This window comes from Crinia signifera, chromosome 1 (genome assembly GCF_055691185.1).
Source record: "Crinia signifera chromosome 1, ASM5569118v1, whole genome shotgun sequence".
Classification (NCBI taxonomy): Eukaryota; Metazoa; Chordata; class Amphibia; order Anura; family Myobatrachidae; genus Crinia; species Crinia signifera.
Window position 1 is genome coordinate 198,380,853 of NC_139217.1, and position 23,308 is coordinate 198,404,160.

General features: G+C 44.5%; 2 protein-coding genes across 4 annotated transcripts in view; both read right to left on the bottom strand.

Moving 5' to 3' along the window:
* Positions 1-23,308, bottom strand: part of LOC146066743 (putative E3 ubiquitin-protein ligase HERC6) — a 437,857-nt gene that overhangs the window by 277,603 nt on the left and 136,946 nt on the right. The window lies entirely within an intron of this gene.
* Positions 1-23,308, bottom strand: part of LOC146066707 (putative E3 ubiquitin-protein ligase HERC3) — a 108,466-nt gene that overhangs the window by 51,683 nt on the left and 33,475 nt on the right. For all 3 annotated transcript variants that reach the window (XM_083179130.1, XM_083179128.1, XM_083179131.1), the window contains exons 2-7: positions 20,735-21,010; positions 18,974-19,133; positions 13,633-13,709; positions 11,810-12,031; positions 11,197-11,288; positions 10,967-11,097 (exon numbers count right to left, since the gene is read on the bottom strand). In XM_083179130.1, coding sequence (XP_083035256.1) covers positions 10,967-11,097; positions 11,197-11,288; positions 11,810-12,031; positions 13,633-13,709; positions 18,974-19,133; positions 20,735-20,960 — 908 coding nt within the window. In that variant the 5' untranslated portion in view covers positions 20,961-21,010. The remainder of the gene's footprint in view (positions 1-10,966; positions 11,098-11,196; positions 11,289-11,809; positions 12,032-13,632; positions 13,710-18,973; positions 19,134-20,734; positions 21,011-23,308) is intronic.

The window sequence follows — 23,308 nt, forward strand, 5'->3', positions numbered from 1 at the left end:
GATAGGAATGTTAATGTGCTGATCACAGGAAGATTACTACTTACTTCTCATATAACTGAGCCAAGCAAATATGTATCTTTGATCTCAATGAAATAAAACAATGGTACTTATTCTATACTTAGCTATATTTAGTGTAATTGTATTACTGTTCTGTGATCGCAGAAGAGAGGATTACCAATGGAATGCCTAACAATTAGGAGACCACAAAACATATCCTAGTACAAAATCATTGTTTTGCTAAGCGGACATTATGTCGACTGGCAGAAGGTTGACACATGGACAAAGGTTGATGTGGGAAAAGGTCTACATGAGGTTTTCATGACTACTTTAATCCGACGTGTTCATACTTTACCATCCTAGTGAGAGAATATAATGGTGCATAAGGCACAGTGCCTGAAGCATGGTGAGCATGCGCAATACACTAATACAGTGTCCTTGTTTACCTACTGTATGTCAACACAAACCACCCCCAAAAAATGCATGTTGACATTTTTCTTTTGTTGACCTTTTGAACATATTGACCTTTTTTGTGCATCGACCTTTTGCCTATCAACCTAGACAATATTGGCCTACTGATCCATACACCTGGATTTTAAAAACACTTTATGTACATGAAGTGAAACAGAATTTGTAACATAGTTATCTACATTGCCATTCTTTGGCTGCAGCTGTCAGAGGTCAGAGACAGCCTAGAAAGGAGGCATACGATAAACACTCACTCATGTGTGATTTTACCTGCAGTGCAATTTTGATGGCTCAACTAACTTCAAATGGAGGATAAATGAAAAGAATAAAAATCAAACCCATCTACCTACGTAAGTATAAGTGAATGTATGTATGTATGTATGTATGTATGTATGTTCCACGATAACTCTTGAATGCTTTAACTAATCAGATTATAAATTTTCACACTACCTTATTATCTTAAGGGACAAGCTAAAGTTTAAAGATGGCTTTAAATTGGGCGACCCCTTAAGGGTGCGGTCATTAGGCTCCATGCTATTTCTGTTGTCATGCATTGCGATATGTCATCGGAAAGCTTATGAGTTTATTTATTTATTACCAGTTTCTTATATAGCGCATACATATTCCGCAGCGCTTTACAGAGAATATTACGGGGAGAATATACAAGCTCCACACAGTGAGGGCCATGGTGGGAATAGAACCCATGACCTCAGTGATGTGAGGCAGTAATGCTAACCATTACACCATCCGTACTGTCTCCATGACTTTATGAATACAACCAGGGCTGCTGAAAATGCCGCCAGGCCCTGGAAAAAGGGGTCGTGGTCATTGGGAGGGGGCTCTCTCCCACTGCTCAGCACACGGCACTGAGCAGGGGAGAGAGGATGTGCTGCTGCGGCAGCCTCTGCTCTCTCCTTCCACTGCCTGGTCTCTACTGCAGGGGAGGGAGGAGCAGGACCCGGGCCCCTCCAACAGACTTGGGCAAAAAAGTAACTGCTTCCCCCATCTCAACGGCATTAAATACAATAAACAAACTCCCATAAGTGGACCCTTAACCCCTTGAGTGGTGGGGTTTCTTGGGGCAGGAAAAACCTACCAGGACAGATTTGTCCCACCCTAGAAATGATCACAGTAGGGGCAGCCGCTGCCTCCTGCAGCAGCCCTTTCTACCCTGGGGCTGCTGCTGGCTTTGGGCGATTGCGGCCCCTTGAAGAATTTCAGGGCCGTGGGTGGGGGGGGCTTGAGAGCACTCGGTGATTGTGCGCTTAGCCATTGGTCTGTTTAGTGCAACAAAGCAAGAAGGGATGGAAATCAAAATGGAGGGGAAAAGGGTGGCCAACAAGAAACAGAGTGTGAGGCCCAATAGGAGGGCCCTGCCAATGGAGTCAATAGGGCACGTAGCATCCCTGCACATGAAGATATTAGGCATACATGATCCAGCAGATAAGTTTATCTACCTTGCAGCTAGCTTTATCAATAGGTCAATTCTTCCATAGAGATAATAAGCAGAGCAACACAAAGTCCTTGTTTGTACAGATCTTACTTCGCAACCAGATGTCAAACAATGAGTGGACCTTGTACCCAGCTTACAAAACCGACACACCTCGAAGTAAATGGGATGCGGTCATTTGGTCTACAGCATTATGATCGACAGTCATTAGGTTGGCACCATTAGGTTGACATGGGTCAATGTCGACGTGGGGAAAGGTTGAAAGGACATTAGTTAGACAGGGCGTTAGCTCGACAGGTCATTAGTTCGACATTGTCTAGGTCGACAGTCAAAAGGTCGACATGGGGTTTTCCAATGTTTTTTGAGCCATCATGTGCCGACAGGCGGTACTTCATGCCCTACCATCCACTAGGGCGTGGTGGGAGAATAAAATAGTGTGCCGAGCGCAGCGAGGCACCGTGCCCGACGCATAGCGAGTGCAGTGAGCGTTGCGAGGGGATGCGGTGCACTTTAGAGGGGATGCGGTGTCCATGTCGACTGTGTTGACATTCAGTTAAAAAAAACGTTGAAAAACACCACGTCGACCTTTTGACTGTCGACCTACACAATGTCGAACTAATGACCTGTCGAGCTAACGAACTGTTGAACTAATGATCTTTCCACCTTTTCCCATGTCGACCTAATGACTGCCAACCAGAATGCTGTAGACCAAATGATCCCAACCCAAGTAAATGCATCTTTTATTCACACTTTTTAGTAGCAATTTTCACGGTGAAAACAAACAGTTTACTTAAGCTGGGAACACATGGAGACAACATTCTTTTCCAGCCAAATCTGTATGCCCGATATGCTGAGATAAGATGGGATGTTGCTTATTACAACCAGATTCTATTATTTTCTAGGTGTTAAATAAATAAGTAGAATCTACTTTCATCACATTTTCTGTTTCTTTTTTTTTTTTTAAACAAAGCTCTATTCCACGGGTGTCAAACACAAGGCCCAGGGGCCAAATCCGGCCCGCCAGACCTCGTCATGTGGCCCGCGCGAGGAGATAGCACGCAGGGGCAGTGTGTCTAAAACAGGAGTGCTGCGGGCCGCGTCCACGTCCGCGGCCGCCTTACCTGTCCCTCCACTGTCGGCGGCCATGTTCCTGTAGGCACATATGTATGCGGCTACAGAAACATGGCCGCCGGCCTCCACGGCTACGTGGAGGAGGGCCCGGCCGCCTGTTCCCTCTGATGCCCGGCAGTGACAGACACTGGGTGGGGACGTCATGACGATGACGCCGCCCACCCATGCGTCTGTAGAGAAGTAGGAGCAGGCAGGGAAGCTGGACCGGGAGTCGGGGACAGTGTGGCCGCAGCAAGCAGTGAAGTAAAGCTGGAAGCCGCAGCAGCTGCAGGACAGACGGAGAAACAGTAAGTGAGGATGAGGATCACACTCACAATAAAAAAAATATATATATCTGCTGTTTCCTGAGGTGTCCCCGTGTATAATAATAATAATAATAATAATAATACCATGACACCACAGGCTGCTCCTCCTGTATAATCATTTATGTGTCATGGCATTACTTTTATTATATTATACAGGGGGAGCAGTCTGTGGTGTCATGGCATTATTATTATACAGGGGGAGCAGCCTGTGGTGTCATGGCATTCATTTTATATTATACAGGGGGAGCAGCCTGTGGTGTCATGGCATTATAATTATACAGGGGGACCTACAGATACAACCGTCCCTTTGAGGGTGACCAAACTGCTGATGCGGCCCCCGATGAATTTGAGTTTAACACCCCTGCTCTATTCTAATTAACTTTATAACTAAAAATTGAGATAAACATCATCATTGGCTACAAATAATGGGACAAATCCAATCTCTATATAGAGAAAACACAGTGGACTGCGAGCAGACAGTAGCCGACCAGACAGAGAGACAGACTAAAAGCCCCTTGCAATATTGTGAATGCATCGCTGATCGCTGTGCATTTGCAGATCGAATCGCAATTCCCCAAACATTAAAGAGTACTTTCCATCTGAGAAAATGGAAGTCTAAGGCTTACACTAAACTCACGGGCTGGAAGTGGTCAGCGGGAATTTATCAGACCCACCTTAAAAACGCCTAGACACACGAGTATTTTTTTCAAAACACATCCAGAACACACCATGGGGGAAATTTACTAAGATGTGTATTCTACTTCACATGTGATGTTGCTATTCGCAACCAATAAGATCCTGTCTACTATGTTCTAGAGCAGGGGTCCTCAAACTTTTTAAATCGGGGGCCAGTTCACTAGACTGTTGGAGGGCCGGAATTTAATATAAATGGGCCCATAGAGAACTGTCTGTGCCTCTCTACTCCTCCTACAATCATGTCACTGACCCATCACATGCACCCCTGTATTAAATAATACATCACTCAAATCCCGATATATCTGTGCTGCTGGGAAACCAGTACACATGGAGGCTGCAGGAAATGATCAGAGATCAGACCAATAATGATCCTTTGCCAGGAGCCCTGCTCTCCACAGAGCTGCCATTACAGGTTCTGCACCCCAAATTCAAATTACGCCATAAAGCAGTGCAACCCGATTTACATCTAACCGCACATAGTCCCCATATTCACATTCCATCATGCATGTGTCCTTTATTGTTAAGCCACACAGTAGTGCCAGGAGGAGTGGGCAGCTGGTGGCTGGTCAATGAGGGAGAAGGGTGAGCGGGCAGCGCTGCCGCTGGTGGCTGGTCAATGTGGGAGAAGGGGGAGAGGGCAGCGCTGCAGCTGGTGGCTGGTCAATGAGGGAGAAGGGGGAGAGGGAGCGCTGCTGCTGGTCTATGAGGACGGAGGGGGAGCGGGCAGCGCTGCCGCTGGTGGCTGGTCAATGAGGGAGAAGGGTGAGCGGGCAGCGCTGCAGCTGGTGGCTGGTCAATGTGGGAGAAGGGGGAGAGGGAAGCGCTGCTGCTGGTCTGTGAGGACTGAGGGGGAGCGGGCAGCGCTGCTGCTGGACAGTCAGGAGGGGGACAAGGAGGGTCAAGCACCCCCAACATACCCCCAACCAGTCACGGCCTCCTCTCACCCGAAAGATTATATGCGCTGCTCCCTCCCTGCTGGCTTCTCATCCGGCTCCTCTCCTCTCAGCCACAGCGTGTGACATCACACGCATAGGAGAAGCTTAAGCAGGGAGATGGGTCGGACCAGCAGACACTGCTGCTTCCACCTGATGTCCCAGGCCACGCCCCCGCCCATTCGCCAGCCAGCCTGCCTGCCCATCCATCCATCCTCCCGGCAAGTGAGACTCTCACTTGCCGGGAGGTGAGAGTGATTGCCGCGCCAGCGCTTGGGCAGTGGCGGGCCGCATAAAAGTCCTCAGCGGGCCGCATCTGGCCCGCGGGCCGTCGTTTGAGGACCCCTGTTCTAGAGGGTGATAAATAAATAAGAAGTAGATTCTGATTGGTTGCCCATCGCAACATCACATGTGAAGTAGAATACACATCTTAGTAAATTCCCCCCCCACCATGTTTCCTGTCACACTGCAACTACATTGCGATTGCTAAGCATTCCCTTTTTGAGTTGCAGTTTGCGGTCTCACATGCTTAATGTGAATGCTGCGCATGCGCAGCTCACAGATAATCGCTCAATTTGCGCTCTCTCAAAATAGCGATCCATGCTAAATTAGCCCCATTGTCAGGTTTTAACAATTTCTACATGTGATGTTTTGGTGATGAAACTATTAAATTTTATAATGAAATCTAACTGGCATGCACCATCAATATTGGGACCCACCTTGTTTAATATATTCATTAATGATATAAAAAGGGGCATACTGTAGTGAGTAAAATTGCAATATTTGCGGCCGACACAAAATTGAGTAAGGAAATAAACTCAGACGAGGATATGGACACACTACAAAGTGACTTAATTAAACTGGAAAGGTGGAAAATGTAGTTCAACGTTGATAAATATAAAGCAATTCTTTAAGGGGACAAAAATGAACAAGCTACTTACAGTATAGGCTAAATGGAGGTATTATAAGGAATTCTGCTGTAGAGAAGGGCTTAGGGGTCATCATAGATGAAAAATTGGGTAATAGTGCACACTGCTCAAATGCAGCAGCAAAAGCAAACCTGACACTGGCCTGCATTAAAAGGGGAATGCCAATGTGATAGTGCCTCTTTACAAGGCATTGGTGAGACCACACTTGGAATACTGTGTTCAGTTCTGGGCACTGCACCTTAAAAAGGATTTAGTATAAATGAATTGGAACAGGTACAGAGAAGAAGGACTAAGCTAGTAAAAGGTCTTGAATCACTAGCATACAAAGATAGGTTATCCAGGCTGCATTATGTTTTCACTGGAGAAACGGAGGTTGACAGGTGATGTGATTAGTATGTTTAAATACAGAATTGGGAATCATATAGAACTGGGAGATGATTTGTTCACTAACAGGCCTATACTTAGGACACATGGGCATGACTGAGGCTCAAGGAAAATAAATTCTGTACTGAATTAAGAAGAGGATTCTTCACCATTAGAGCAGTAAAATTCTGGAACTCATTGCCGGTGGGGGTGATTACAGCAACTACTGCTAATTAACTTAAATCAAAACTGGATACAGTTTTAGCCACTAAGGGAATCCCACAGATATAACTTACTCAAATCATATCCCTTTTCCACTAGAAGAAATAACCTGGTAATCTTTGCAGGGACGCGCTTCTACCTGGGTTTTTCTGCTAGTGGAAATGCTCCCTTTCAAATAACCCGGTTTGGATTCCCTGGCAATCCTACCCAGGTAATGACCAGGGTAGCATCCGGATTCAAGGGTAGTGGAAACGCTCCCTAACCGGGTTATTTGACTGACCATGTTAAAATCTTCACTGATTGGTGCTGCTGGGGTGCTGGTGAGTGATGTCATCACTCAGAGCCCCACAGACTGCGCACATAGTATGGAGGACAGCGTTCTGTGCACATGTGCTACATGTCTGTCCTGCTGACTTTCCCCTGCTGTATCAGAGGCTGCTCCAGCAGCCACCTTCCACTCTGCCGCCAGCACCACAGGCTGCCCAAGTGGACACTGCTATTCATCCCGCAGCACAACATCATTATGGCTGCCAGCAATTGGTCTGATGCTGAAGTGAAGGAGCTGCTGCTCATTAGGGCAGAGGAGGAAATCAAGGCAGTAAAAAAAAAAAAAAAAAAATTATTTTAAAAGAAAGGAGTGTGGTCTCTTCTAACATGGTAATCTTTTTAATGGTGGCCCTTTTGGTGTAATGGTGGCCCTATTTTGTGACCTCCCCTGATAAAGCCCTTTAAAAAGGCTTTTTCTTATATAACCTATAGGAAAAAAACAGGCCTTACCCGGGTTAAGTGTAAAAGGGGCTGATCAGGCAATTTACCGGGTAGCACTGTAGTGGAAATGTGTCCAACCCGGGTTCGAACAGGGTACAATTTACTGGGTCTGACCCAGGTTGCTAGTGGAAAAGGGGTATTAGTAGTTACAAGTCAAATAGGATGGACTAATGTCTTTTTTCAGCCTTAATTACTATATTACCATGAAAATACAGCAATACCTACAAGTTCTCAATACAGAGCCCAAAGAATACATAACCTGCTGCCTCCCATTACAGTAGTGGTTGCTCCGATCTTAAGGCCCATACATACTGTGCGATTTTGAGCAGTCAGTTTTGTTGTTTGAGCTGAATGATGCCCAGTGTGTAGGGGCCAGCGATGAACACCAATGCGTGCTCTCGCATAATCCCTGGCCGCCAGCACTCATCTGCTGGACAGCTGCTATGGAAAGCCATTCACCCCTGTGAAAAATTGCTTACATGGACGAAAAATCACTCATTGTGTATGCACTGAGCAATTTTCAGGCCAGCAATTTTCACATCATCACTGTCCATATACGGTGGCCAAAGTCACTTTCTGCCACAATGCCATGCCTAGCTATGATAAACCTAAACTGGGTCATAGATAAAGTACCAATGGGCTGCATATGTGCCCTATGCATCTACTTGTACTAGTTAGCTCCATACATTCCACTCCTTCTTAAATATAAACATTCCAAAGCATGGATCGTTCTGGTCGCTGATACCAGGTTGTGTGGCAAAAGTAAAGTCCAATATTGACCCAATTAGGAACCAAGTAGCGCACTGAAATTATGACCACACACATACACAGACAAAGCTCACCGTTTGGGTCAATTCCAAATCATGCCCACTAAATTTGGGAACTGAATTTCTTGCATGTATTAGAAATTTAAGGGCATATTCAACTAACCACAGGGTTTACCCCACAACTAATTGTCGTAGCTGCTCGATTCAATTAGTAGCAGGAACCCCGCACTCTAATAATCAGGGACATCATTTTTTTTCTGCATTTAATGTGCAAGCAGACCCATAGGTTCCATAGTTAATGTGGAGTGAGTAGGTTAGCGCAGGTAAAGGCAGTTTAGGTGAATACCTTTTCCCTGCGTGATCAGCTGCAGAGTAAAATGCCTCCATGTAAAAAAAAAAAAACATTTTATCAATGAGTGAAACATTGACCATTCTTGCTATTTACATGTTATGGGGGTATTCAATCCCAGGTCCCGATGGTTGGTACGTCCCGAAAGTCGGACCCTGGCCCGTTTTCGGCCAGCTTACCAGCAGGCGGGATTCAATATCCCATCTGCCGATCAGCGGAACGGGGGGTGATTGCAAAAACGCCCTTGGATTATCGAGATCCGGCCGTGACTGGGCCCAACTGCTTTGAAAGCCGAGTCCATTCTGTCAATCTATCTTCTATGCTGGTGGGAACGACAGCATTGAATAGGCGCCTGTCGCTATTTCCCGTCTGAAATAGCAGCGGGAACTGAGTACCCCCTTAATGTTTACAACTAAGGGGGCTATCCTATTAGCAGCCTGTTTTTTGGGGCAAAATGGGGCTAATAGGATAACCACCAGAAGAATTTTTTAAAAAGGGGGGAAAGAATAGCTTGTTATATAAAGGCATCATCACGATTCCGGCAAGTCTAAACATTTTTTTTAAGTGGCAACAGGATATGCAGGATACTTTACTAGGCTAGGTATGATACAGTGATATTACCCCTTTAGAAAGCATTAACAGGTCCCCACCTGGAATTTAGTGTTCAGTTTGGGGAACCGCGCCTTAAAAAATATATTATGGAACTGGAGAGGGGTCAGAGAAGGACAGTCACATTGATGAAGGGTTCAGAGGCATTGGGCTATGAGGAACTGTTAGCCAGGCTAGGAATGTTAACATTGTAAAAAAACACGCTTAGGAGGGGACATAATAATGATCTAAAAATACTTCAAGGGCCAATACAGAGAACTATCAGGTTTACCATGAGGTCTATGCACAGGAGTCGCAAGCACAACTTAAGGTTGGAGGAAAGGAGATTTCACACACAGTGAATGCAAGGATTCTTCACAGTTAGGGCAGTAAAGATCTGAAAATCTCTGCCAGAAAAGGTTGTGATGGCTGGTTCACTTAATAGATTTAAGAAAGGGTCAATTTTTAGCAGAGAAAGACTTCTGCGATACAACCATTAACCATTTGAGTGCTACCATCTCTGTGAGATGTGTGCAAAATATGAGTCTCAACATCTCTGTAAGACATGTGCAAAGATGAGTCGCTCACATTTGTTATATGATTTCAAATAAAAAAAGGGTCTTTGAAAAAAAAAAAAAGGATTCTTAGAAATAATTCATATCTCTAGCTCTGATTTTCTGCTCTTATTGTGTTTTCAGTGGTGGTACAGAGAGCACGGACACTGCGAGCCAAATCACGGGGATACCATAGCTGTGCGAATGCATCACATTAATGTGATAAGATGGCAATTATTTCGCAAAAAAAAAAAACTATATCAGACTGTATTTAAGCTTTGCAATTTCAATCAGTCAGAAGTTTCTTTTTTTTTTTTCTTATAAATAGAAGCCCTTCAATCAGAGCTATAACTAGACAAATTGACGTACTTTGCCAGAAAGGAAATGGATGCCCCCTACCCACTCCATATTCAACATAAGGTCAGCGTGCGCTGAAGGCACATGCCAAAATCATAGGGGCGTGGATTTATGGTGAAGGGGTGTGGCCACAGTAACAATTCACATTACACAAGGCAGTAGTGTCTGTTATTCACATAAATCCGTACAGTAGTACCCATTATACACAATAGACCACAGTAGAGGACCTTATACACATTATGCCATGACAAGTCCCTACACCTTCTCTTTATTGCACCATGGTGTAGTGTCAGTGGGGAAAAAAAAGTGTGTGTGTGTTACCCCCTCCATAGAGCTTACATTGCATGTACCTTAGCCTCACCTCTTGTCTGGTTCCTTTACCTGAGTGTCCACTTGAAACACAGCAGGAGAGGACTACAGGGGCAGTCCATACAGGGAATGAAATCTTGTCTACCCAATGCTGCCAGCTTGAATGTGGACAGTGAACAGCACTGCAGCTGTCACCACATACAGAGCAGGCCAAATCGAGGTGGATGCCCATGGTGAGCCGGCAGGGAAACCGTGCAGTGTGCAAGCCTAATAACGACCCTGCTTTCAACGTCGTTTAGAGGCTATGTTCCGGAGTAGCCACATGCATTACATCAAATAAATTGATGTAGAGACATTCTGAACAGGAATTTGTTTCACATGTACAGAAAGTTGAACACTACTATATAACAAATCCAATTTAACATTCTGGCAAAATGAATAAAGACATGTTGTACAATGTGTAAATGTAATAACTGCTACAACATGGCTCACTGAGTAATTTGATGTACTGTATAAGGGTTGCATACATACTGTATGGATGGGTACAACTAGCAAAAAAAAGTGGTTTTAATTCTTTGTTAAAAAAAAAAAAAAAAGACCCAAGAAAAAGGTGCACATGGCAAATAATAGGACCCTCTGTGACAGCAATTACTCTAGTGGACCATTTTATCCATTTCTCTGTAATACATTGACAAGGATAGATATAATTGTAAATACACATCACATTACTTGTTCTGTGTTTCCTGTCCTATGGGATTGTGAATGAGTATTGTACGCTCACCTTCCACAGGCAATCTGAGAGACTTCACTGCCCATTAGTTCCAGTACCCGCCTAGGATTTATCTCATTATGAAGGGAATCATGTCCGAGCTGCCCGCAGCCCCCAGCTCCAAATGTAAAAAGTCCTCCATTCTGTAAGAAGCAACTGGGGCGTTACAATTGTATTCAGAATAGCTGGGTCAGCCTTTTGTATGGATTCTGCAGAGTCGGTGGTCTGAATCCATTATTTACCTTGGTCAGGACAGCTGTATGCTCTTCCCCGCAGCTGATGTACACGACTTTCTGGCTGCGTAGTGGTTTCACATGACACGGAGAAACTCGCACTGAAAAAGTAATAAATCCATTTAGTGTACAGAATGTTCCTGCGTCACCCAAGGGGATGTCTTACAATGGGCACGGGAATTAAACTGCAGTCACTGTAGTATTTACATTTAAAAGGAAGATGGACAATACAGTAAGTGACATCAGCATTGTATAAGCTCCCTGTGCACTTATCCAGCAACTTGCTCAACCACTGGCTTCAATAGAAAGAATGGTACAGTACAAATATCCTATTGTGGGGTGTTCCCAATATTCCATGTTTATGTAATGAAATGGAGCTGTGCAACAGAACAAAGAAAGCTTACTGCAAACCTACACTAGCCATATAAAAACGGAGGGGGGCAGCATTTATCACACAGAAAAGGATTTCTAAATTACGTACTTATTATGTATATATGTATGTATTCTAGATAATAAACAAACAAATACTCAAAAGGGATATATTTACTTAATATAATATGAGGAGTTGTAAGAAACTCATGACCTATGGTAGTAACACGAGTAACATCCCATAATACACTACCTTGTTCATCATTAAGTCCAAGCTGCCCTGAGCTGTTCTTTCCCCAGCCAAATACAGCCCCTGAGAGAGACAAGGCAAAGCTGTGGTAACCTCCGGCCGTCACCTGAGCCAGTGGTATCCCTTCCAAGGCTTTCACTCGCTGGGGGCAGGTCTGAGAAGGCAATCCTTGGCCAAGACCCAACTGGCCGTGATTATTTTGCCCCCATGTAAACAACTGGCCATCTGAAAGTAGGACAGAGAAGAAAGTGGTCATATACTAAGAGCCATTAAATCCAACACAAACAAATTGTCAAAGAGACCACTTGTTTAGCATGATTACCTAGTTCTTTTTTTTTTACAATTAACTTTTTTAAAACTGGAGTAGGGTAGAAGTAGGAGCGTTCCAAGAATGCAGATATTTGAGCCGGGTATATCCAGACTCTTTGCAAGTTACACATCAAGCTATAGAGATCAAATCACTTGATGCGGTAAACACATTTGATTTACAGATCATTACTGTTTACTCTTGCCGGCAGTATATTTTTCTATTCAATTTTGCGCATCAGGATCGAATCTAAATCAAGAGAGTTCAATTTTCGTTTGAGTTTTGCTTTTACAAGAAAAATAGAATAGAAAAATAGACAAAATCAAACAGCGGGGATGCCCTATAACGAAGACTTAAGTGCATTAATCTATACAATACTACAATAGGATCACCTGACTGACGATATTATTGTTAAAATAATGTTTAAATTGCTTCCCCAAACTGCAAGTGACCATATAGGAGAGAGGCAAGAGGACATGGAAATAGTGCAAGGAGAAAATCTCCATATTTAAAATGATCATTAGTCAATTTATTAGAACCTTCCCAAACAAGAGGGAGCTGCCCTACGCAAATATTTTCATTGAGATAAATATGACATCATCATACTAATTAGCCCCCTGTTCTAAAAAGAAAGAAAAAAGTATTTCTCTACAGCTTGCTATATTATAAGATATAGCCTTTACCCATACTTGCCAATTGTTGAATGCTAGAATTCAAGAAGTCTATGGGGAGAAAAGTCCACTTGGGGGTGTGGAGTCAAAAATTGTGTTATTGCAGCCCCGACCCCTGCAACTTTTTGCGGTGATCTCAGCACTACATCACTATGAGATGGGAACCCCACACCATCAACTTTAACCAAGTAGTGTCAGCTATGGGAACTAGGAGAAACTATCCACCAAAGTATTCAGGAAATTTCGGTAGATTTGCCAAGTATGTCCCTGCCCCTTAAAAAAAAAAAAGGTACAAATTAAGAGGCTCAACCCAGCCATATTGTTGATAGACAAAGGTTACATATAAATTGGTGCTTCTCATTTAGTTTGACAGTGACTCTCAAAAGCAGACAAGTAGTCAAGAAAGGTGAAAGTCTCCCGTCACAGAAATCCAGACCGTATTACATATGATGACCCATGGTATTTTTAGGCAAAACAACTCCAAGATCACAAAAACACCTATATATCCATGTACTTGGTCTCATCATAGCTGCAAATCCCTTGATATGGTTGTTAACTTACTGTATACTCTACATATATTTAGCTGCTTACAGGATGGTATCTCCCTTTGTTTACCACTGGCCTGGCACTACCATATGGGATGTGACCATAGACAGGATTCTGATGACTGTGCCACATTAAGCAAACATTGAAATGGTGCAAATTTGAGGAAATATTAATGAATATCAATCTTGCATTTAAATATTGCTGTAGCACACAATTTCAGATTAGTATGTCAATATGTAGCCAGGACTGAAGCAAAAAGATAGAAAAATTATAGAGAAATAAGGAATTCTATATATTCATACCATCTGAAAGAGCCAAACAATGCTGGCTGCCACAGGAAACCTGCAATATCTTCTGCTGATTTAACTTCTTAATCAACCTGCAAAAATAATTGATACTGTAGAAAAACATTTATCCACAACATTTTTAATCAGCTAAAATTAAATTACATATAATTTAACAGGACGCACATACCTAACTTTTGAAGGGATTTACACAAAGTACACAATTGCAGATGGCAACATTTGAAATGGAATAAGCTTCATCCCAATGTCAGCATGAGCAGAGAAAAAGCTACAGGTGCTTAACAAAACAAATAGACAACTTTGTATTACCCTCTCCTTGGCACTATCTCCCTGTCACTTACTGTTCTCCCAATCACCAACTGTGTCTCCCCATCACCTTTTCCGGTCACACGTTGTCTGTGTCTATCCAGGCACCTTCTCTCTGTCACCCATTGCCTCTTTCAGTCATCCATTACCTCCTCGTCACCTATTCCCTGGTATCACCTACTTCTTCTCGATGTCACTACCTTACCCTCTCCTGTCACCTATTGCCTTTTCTAGTCATTCTCTACATAACCAAATTCTATCCCTGGTCTATCCACTGCCTCTTCTTTTCTTCAGAAAAAGATTGAGGTGAAGAGCTAAACAGTATTGTGTGTGGGAAGATGGGGGCCAGGAGGTGGAAGAGAGTACGGTCACTCAAAGGCCAAAGCGTTGGAAAAGAAGCCTGGCTGTGAGGTCAGGAAAAAATCACTACATGGCTCATGGAAACAACATTCCCTTTGATGCCAGAGCCCCCGTTATGAGGCCACACCCACATTCCCAGAGTAAACCTCCTCACCATTCTCCTCTCATGGGCCCTTATTCTGATCGGTGCGGATATTCCCGCATTCTTACGGAGCGGTCCGCACGCTACGGTGTTTTGCCGCGTGCGGCCATCGTCCGTAGAAACGCCCACGTGTCCTCCGCATTCGGACGGACTCACTCTTTAAGAACAGGGCGTGTTTACGGACGACATACAAACCATGCGTGTGCGGGAGAAACACTCAGATTCGGCACGGTATTACAGAGTATTACAGAGTATGCTCGGGTATACCGCATCCGAACGGGAGCCAAGCGGTGCTACCGCACGTAAGCGGAGTATTTACGCCAAACAACCCACTATTATATATCTTCTGTATTGCTAGTATTAATATTCTGTCATGTCCATTGTTAGCAGTTTTAAAGTGTCTGACAAGTACAGGATATGTGGGTGTTTAGGAAGGGTTCCTTGAAGCAGCAATGGTTTCAATTAAAGCACTGACAAGCGGCCTATTAGTGAGTAATGAGTAAAGGAGTCGATTCTATTGGGTTCAGGTGTTAATGCTTGTAGTCATTAGGCGTACGTTCGCCTACCGCATGAACGAGTGGTGTCCGCAAAGCAATAGTACACTTGTGGACACCGCACATTTCTTCCCCTTTTGATCGCGTGCATTCGGAGTGCTATCCGAATGTACGCCCCCCAACATAAGTGTACTCCCCCGTGTCCGCCCATGTTTCCGCCCCGTTTTGCCCACTTTGAAACTACGCCCATGTGACATTCCGCATGACGCCCATAATACGCCCATATTTCCCGGCTGATTGCGGGGAACAGTTTTGTACGGGATTTGGCCGAACTGGTACGGAGTCAAGGCGTGGCACATGCGCGTTGCGTTCTCCACGCATGCGCAGACGCCGAAAAGACGCGATCCGTAAGAATGCGGTAAAGTCCGCGTCAATCAGAATAAGGGCCATGGTGCCCCCATCATTTTGTTCTGGATCCACCATTATTGGGAATATGTGGGTTAAACATGTGTAAACGTAATGTCCTATGTGTCTTTTTTATTTTTTTATTGATTAAACGTCTGTTACCATGTTGCTATGGAATTCTTACTATGCTTTTAGCTTGTGTAAAATGGTCAAATGCTGGTTAGATAGTCCCATCCATATTTACAGCATTGCAGTTTACTATCAAAGCCTGCTGTCTTGTTTAAGAAGTTAACAGGTCACTCTTTGGGAAAGATTAATCAAATCTTAAAATACATCATTTGTGGAAATTGCCCATAGCAACCAATTCTTACTATGGGCAATGTCTCCGCTTTATCTCTCTACAAGATTTGATATGAAGGATATCAGCCTCAGGATTTCAGCAATGCCTTCTTACAGTATCATACAAGTAAGCCTTCTGTTTTTCATCAATATTTTACTTGATGTGATTTAGGAGGATATTCAGAGCTCATTGCTGTTGTGCGAATTTGCATGACGATCAATCAATCGGACCGCACATGCATACGGATCATAGCGTGCACAGCGGAGGACTAACAACGTAAAAAAAAATAATAATTATTAGTTATCTAATCACAATCCCCTCACAACTTGGCTGTTAGGAAAAACAAAGGCGTGCCTAAGCATTTTCAGGGAGGGTCTGTGACATCAGCTCCGGCCTCAGCCTGTCTCTGTCGCAGAGTTGTGGAAGGGGTTTATGCAGACTGCACACACTGGAAAAATCATTGCATGGTGATATGCGGATGGATTTTCAGCTGGATGACAATCAGCGATATTTTCCCAAGCCCTTCGTACAGGGCTGGTTTTTACTCTGAACGCATGGCTCTGCAAAATAGCACCGTATCAATAAGCTCTGAATAACCCCATTGGTGGGCAATTGTGTTCACTCATTTGGTGTCTGGGCCATGTGAAAGGTCTGACATATCAGCTGTTAGTTATGGTGAGGAATCCAGTCCACGACTAAGCAGTCTCTGAAGGCCACCTGTTTTCTTGAAATAAGAAGGGAGACTCAATTTACATAATATTATTTTATTCTGTATACAGTATACAGAATAAAAGTGGGTTTGTTTATCCAAATTGTCTATGTACAAGCACTGGGGGACTTTCAACTTTTTTTCTATTAGACCAACAGAAATCTAACGACGTGGTGAGAGGTCACACTGCTAGCAAACGGTTTTACTATATTCTTTTATTTTGTACAGTAACTACATTTAGCAAATAGGAATAACCTAAAAATCTTAGTCTCCAAAATGTGCCAGTTCTATGAAAAAAAACATACAGGGTCATTTAATAGGATGCGATTTTATTGCACTTTTCAAAATCGCACAATATCACCCACTTTTTTTAATTAGCATTTTTCTCTTGTAAACCGCATATTTAATGAGATGCAAATTCCCGGAAAAAAAGCGCGATAAAGGGAGATATAGTGCAATTTTTAGTCATGAAAATGTCCGATTTTCAGTCATGAAAATCCGCACATTTTCAGACATTTGCGATTTGTGTAAAAAATAAAAAAAAAATGCCGTGGGGTCCCCCCTCCCGAGCATAACCAGCCCCGGGCTCAAAGAGCCAGTCCTGGTTTCATAAAATCACAGGGCAAAACAAATAGGGGTCCCCAGGATTTTATAAAACCAGCACCAGGCTCAAGGGCCGGTCCTGGTTCCCAAAATACAGGAGACAAAATGATTTGCGGTCACCCGTATTTCAAGAACCAGGACCAGGCCCAACCAGCCAGCAGGGTAATGTCATAGCCGGGGGGAGACTTTTTATACAAGTCCCCCCAGACAAAGCATTCAGCTGGGGAAGTAGAGACCCCCCCAAAGAAGGGGTTCCCCCCTCCAGAACTTACCTGCCCATGCTAAAGCCCAGGCTGTCCTCGATGTCCCTGGGCGGTGGGCATCGAGCGGATTTTTGTGTAAAAAAAATAGGCATCCTGCACTTTTGGAAAACTCAGACCCTATTACATATGATATATTGTTTTGATTCGGACTGAAATTATATTAAAAAAAAAATATATAAAAAAAAAAAAAAAAAAAAAAAAAAATCGATCACATTTTATAGAGTGTACCCGAGTTTACACATTTACGTCTATCATCCACAGATTTGTCCCAGGTGCACATCAGAAGGGCCAGCCTCATGGATTACTGCATGCACCGATATAGCACTCCAATGCGTACCCAGCTTTAGATTGTACAACTTAACAATGTTAGTGTTCCCGCTAGGCTTATTTCGCTGTGCCCTGCTTCTTTCAAAGTCGCTAATTTCCACCCTGCCCGTTTTTGCCCACCCTGCGCAAGTTAATAGCTGCTGCCGCGCTAGAAGTCTCCTCCCGCTGACAGTGTAAGCTTCTAGCGCGGCAGCGTGTGGAGTGGACACTCCCCCCTCCGCCCTGCAGTCTGACATGCCGCTAACCTCCTATGGTGAGAGGCTGTCAGCTATTCCACCAAGCATCCCTCCTCCCCCCTGCCACGCTGACCTCTCCTTTACTTTGACCAGGGATGTGAGCTCCGCATGGACCAGCCACTAGCAGTGATTCCATGCTGCCAGTGGCCATCCACAACAAGATGGGAGAGAGGAGCCAGAGCTAGCCAGCCCAGCGCTGCAGGGTCGGACCTCCCTGCTGTGCCTGACTGCCTGTCAGAAGAGACAGCAGGAGGATAGCCGCGCTCGGGCACAGCACATCAGCGCAACTTGTAAGTACAGGCACAGGTGCAATGAAGAGATTGATGTGAGTGTATGTTGTAGACCCATCCCTGTCATTAGAAAAAAAAAGAGGCTTCTTACATTTCATCCAAGAGGAGCTCTTTATATTTAAATTACCATTCTGTGGGAGTGAAGTAAATGGTAAGGGTAGGGTCTGGAGGCATAAGGTGTGATGTAGGGTCTGGAGGCATAAGGTGTGATGTAGGGTCTGGAGGCATAAGGTGTGATGTAGAGTCTGGAGGCATAAGGTGTGATGTAGGTGACCGAGGCATGATGTGTAATGTAGGGGCTGGAGGCATGATATGTAATGTAGGGGATGGAGGCATAAGGTGTGATGTAGAGGCTGGAGGCATGATATGTGATGTAGGTGACCGAGGCAGGATGTGTGATGGAGGCATAAGGTGTGATGCAGGTGTCACAAGATGGTTATATAGCATAAATGTGCTGCTGGTGTGACGCTCAGGTGTCACAAGATGGTTATATAGCATAAATGTGCGGCTGGTGTGAAGCTCTGGAGTCACAAAATGGTTTATAAAACATAAATGTGGTTTGAAACTCAGGTGTCACCATTTTGACCTTTTAAATTAAAATGTGCCCTCGCGATGGAAAAATGTGCCCTCACGATGGACAAATGTGCCCTTCCCGTGGTCAGCACCCTGCCCTAAAAAAATTTCTAGAGTGAACACTAAATTTTATTCAAAATCACATCCAAAATCAAGTAAACATTTCTAGCTGTATAAGTAAGGTTCCATTTAGAAACCCTTGTTACAAAATAGCGAATTCTGTTTTTCAAACATTCTTTCCTCTGTTCTACATGAGGAATTGCATTGGGTTGGCGTCTCCATGTTCATACCTTGGTACTGGAATGGACTGTTCCGTGGTGGACAGGCCCAGCTGTCCATCATTCCCAACGCCCCATGAGAAGAGCTGACCTTGGTTATTGAGTGCCACACTATGGGACTGTCCACATGCCACATGAATGATATCTTGATCAGACAAAGCATCTACATGACCTGGAAAAGCACAGAAATACAGAGGCTACTTAAGTGCAGAGCAGAAAGTCTGTATGTAACATCTAATATAATGAAAATAAAAGCAAATTATTAGGTTCAGCCTGAAACCTGGTAGTAGTAATATTACAGTTTGTATTTCTTCATTCTAATTAAATATAATATTTACTATCCTGTATAACAAGCTTGTTAGTAAACCAACACAGATGTTTCATCTGGTTACCGCTGGACTAAAAGCAGGGTTGCCGACTTTTACAGTCTCCTCTCCGGGAGAACCCGGAGAGGAGACTGTCAGCATCCCTTCTGGGGGCTAGGTCTGATGGAGACATCATCAGCCCCTGCCCCCAGTAATACAAATCCCGCAATATGCGGCTCTCCGGTGAGGGGGCGGGGCTAAAGATATGTGGTTTGCATATTTGGCCCCGCCCCTTCCATCGAAAATGTTACATTTCTGCCACTGGGGACATGCGGTCGGAAAGATGTTTGGGTTATAGGGTTACCGCCGGAATCCAGGAGGGTTGCCCACCTTTAGGGGGGCCCGAGCCTCCCGGCCATTTTGGGAGAGTTGGCAACCCGGAATAAAAGGTCTATTTACGAAGCCTTGGAGACAGAAAGTGAAGACACATACAGTACCAGCACACCAGCTCCTGTCATTTATCAAAACTAGCCTGTAACAAAGCAGTTAGGGGCTGAGTGGTTGGTACTTCTCTCCAATTATTCTTTCGCCAAGGCATAGTAAAAAAAAGACTTAAAATGGAGGGTATTCAATCCTCGCCGCTATTTCCGATGGGGGGAATAGTGGCGGGCACCTATTCAATGCTGTCTTGATAGCATTGAAGAGGCAGATGAACAGAATGGGCCCAACTTTAAAAGCTGTCCATAACGGCCGAGAATTGTCGCGATCACCAAATCTGGACAATCCATGGTCGCTTACGCAGACAGGCCCCCTTTTTGCCAATCAACAGGCGGGACATTGAATCACACCTGGCGATATGCTGTCGAGCAAAGCGAAAAATGGGCCAGGGTCACGTCTGTCGTACGGATCGACAGTCGTAACCAGGGATTGAATGCCCCCCTATATATATATTTGATAAAAAATAAAAAAAAGACGTTGGAAAAAGTGGTCAAAGTGAAAACATCTAAGATTTAGGGCCCAATTCAGGGTTGATCGGTGATCTGCAAATTTGCAGATGACTGCAAGTAATTAGCCGCCACCCAGACTGAGTGAAAACCCACTCCATATAAATCTACAAATGAGTTGCAAAAATTTCGCAATCTCCTATCCTGTTGCATATCCGTATGCAATTCACTCACTGATTTTCCCAGTCTGTACAAACGTGAGTAAGTCTGACCCTTCAACAACTCAGAGAGGCAGATCAAGGCCAGCGCTGGTGTCACACACCCTCCCATAAAAAGCCTTGGTTTTTCCTGACTCCCACAGAAAATGTGATGCTATGACTGCCAAACGGCATCGTCCTGTTAGTCAAATTGCGATCAGATATTTTTGCAATATTTGTTGCTATTTGGGTTTGCAAATGTGTTCTGTACATACAGTCATTACAATTGTAATCAACTCTGAAAAACATCCTTAGAATGGAAAATACCTGCCATCCCATCCTCATGATCGTGGCCGAGTTGACCTTCATTATTGCAACCACAGCTATAAACTCCGCCATCTTCCAGCAGGAACACAGAATGTTTCTCCCCGCAGGCCACCTCTTTGATGCACTTAGCCAGGGAGAATGTAGATATGCTGGGTTTGGGGATAATGGCTATGGAGCCATGATTGGAGCCAAGCTGTCCAAAAGCAGAGTATCCCCAGCATAACATGGCTTAGCCCCTCAGCCAGTCATATAGCTCCAGTACACCTGAAATACAGACTAAACAGAATGAGGAATATATCATTATTTCACGTTACAATGGACATTCACTGCACACAACTGAAAGAACAGCAATAGTGTAAAGCTGGTTACACACTGGAGTGATGAGGATTATTTCAGATATTGTAACTATTCCCCCTCAGCCCAGCCCAGATGTTAGACACACACTGTTGCATCCTTCATTTACAAGCATGTCGTCGCTAGGTTAGATATGCAGCACATCAAACCTAGCATCTTTGCAAGCAACCGCGAGGCGTGCATATTGTGCACACACACACACACTGAGCAATATGAGAGATTTGCCGGGCATATCCGCACGTCCAGACAACATAAGGTGTTTGTAACTTAAGACACAAAGAAAACTCGCTGTTAAGTAGCATATCAGGATGACTGCAGCAGTAGTGTATGGGGACATATCTGTACGCATTCTTGCTCAGTCAGCCTTATGAAACTTTGCTGTATATATAGAAGTCTTTCCATGAAATGGGTGTTTTGGGGTGGGAACTGCTTAGCAACAATGTTCTGACTTGTGGGGGCCTAGCTAAGGCCATTGAGCCTTCTGCATAGCTAAAGTGATATTGAGTGGGAATGGTCAAATCCATGAGATGTGGCTACATCTACCACAGGGAGAAAAAATACTAAGGGGGAAATTTCCTAAGATGGGAGTACTATTTCACATGGGAAGTTGCTATGGGCAACCTATCAGTATCTACTTATTTATTTAGCACCTTTTGGAAGATGATAGGGTACTTGTGTAGTTTCACAGCGGCACCTTATGCTACGTTGTCAGCGTAGCCCAATGGCAGCCTAGTCAGTGTAGTGTCCCCGCGGCAGCCCTGCATAGTGTCCCCATCAGGCAGCGTAGTCACCGTACTGTCCCCACGAGCTGCAGCTCTGTCCCCGGCATCCCTGACAAGCCTAGTGAGCGCCTCTCACAGAGAGCCGGTAACCGCCAGATGCCCTGCGCTGGCGTACGCCAGCGGAGAGGCGATCATGCGAGTGCCGGCGAAAAGGCGGTCCATCTGCTTCAAGGAGACGTCAGGGTTAGGGGTTCGGTAGCATGTGCGTCTCAAGCACAAAGAGGGGGTGCGGTGCGCTAGTGCGTCTCATGCACTGGTTAGGGGCGAATATACACACAGTCGCAGACAAGCTGACTACGGGAACACAACACTATGCTGACTACGTAAGTGCCGCCGTGAAACTACACAAGTACCAAGGATACTACCCGATTGGTTGCCCATAGCATCATCCCATCTGAAATGGGGAGAAATTGACTAAGATCAGTGGCGTAACAATAGCACCGCAGCCCCCGCGGTCACGGGGAGGCGCAGTGTAAGTGCGGGCACCGGGGGGCTGCGGTGCTATTGTAATAGCGGTGCGGGCGGGAGCTGGGATGCCTGTCAGCGCTGCGGTGGTCCCGGCTACTGTCCATGTTTTATTCTGATGATATGAAGAACGGACCATCATAAAATGTCCGCCCCCATATAGCAGACAGTTCTTTGAAACTGTCTGCTGTATGGGGGCGGACATTTTGTGATGGTCCGTTCTTCATATCATCAGAATGAAGCCAGGATGGGAGCGGGACCACGGCAGCGCTGACCGGCATCCCAGCTCCCAACCGCACCAATGACATCCCAGCTACAACCCGCATTGCTGACAGCCGGACTCCAGAGTATGTAAGTATATGTGGTGAGAGGCACCAGAAACCTTTGGCGGGCGGGGGGGGGGGGAGAGCTGCACAGTATTTGAAGTTACGCCACTGACTAAGATGGGAGTTCTAAGTCTTGTGAAACATGAATTTTTATGATCAGTATACAGCTGAAAATCAGGCTTCCTGGATTACCCACTTTGTGTCCGACACAGAATCATTCCCTACATACCAGACAACATTGACATCATAGACTAATTGGTTTAGGTTGCGTTACATGTATACAAGTACATTGCAGAAGTCTACACACAATAAGGAGAGGCAAGTTTTCCTGTGAGAATATACTGCAAAAACACAGATACAAAGTAACTATTTATCTTGACTTGATCTATGAAAAAGTAAACAAACCAGGTAAACATACAATTACAATTAACACTTGGTTAAGGAGGAAAGGCATTTGCAAGCACTGGTAGTAGATTTTGCAATTATTGAGACAATTAAAATAAAATCGACCCACAAAGTACTGCACAAATCCTGTTTTTCCTGACCTCTAGGCTTTTAGATTTAGTAGCCTTTAGAGCAGAGGTAAACAACATTTTCTCTTTGGGTGCCAGACTTTCAACATATAAAGCTTAAAACATATAATAAAA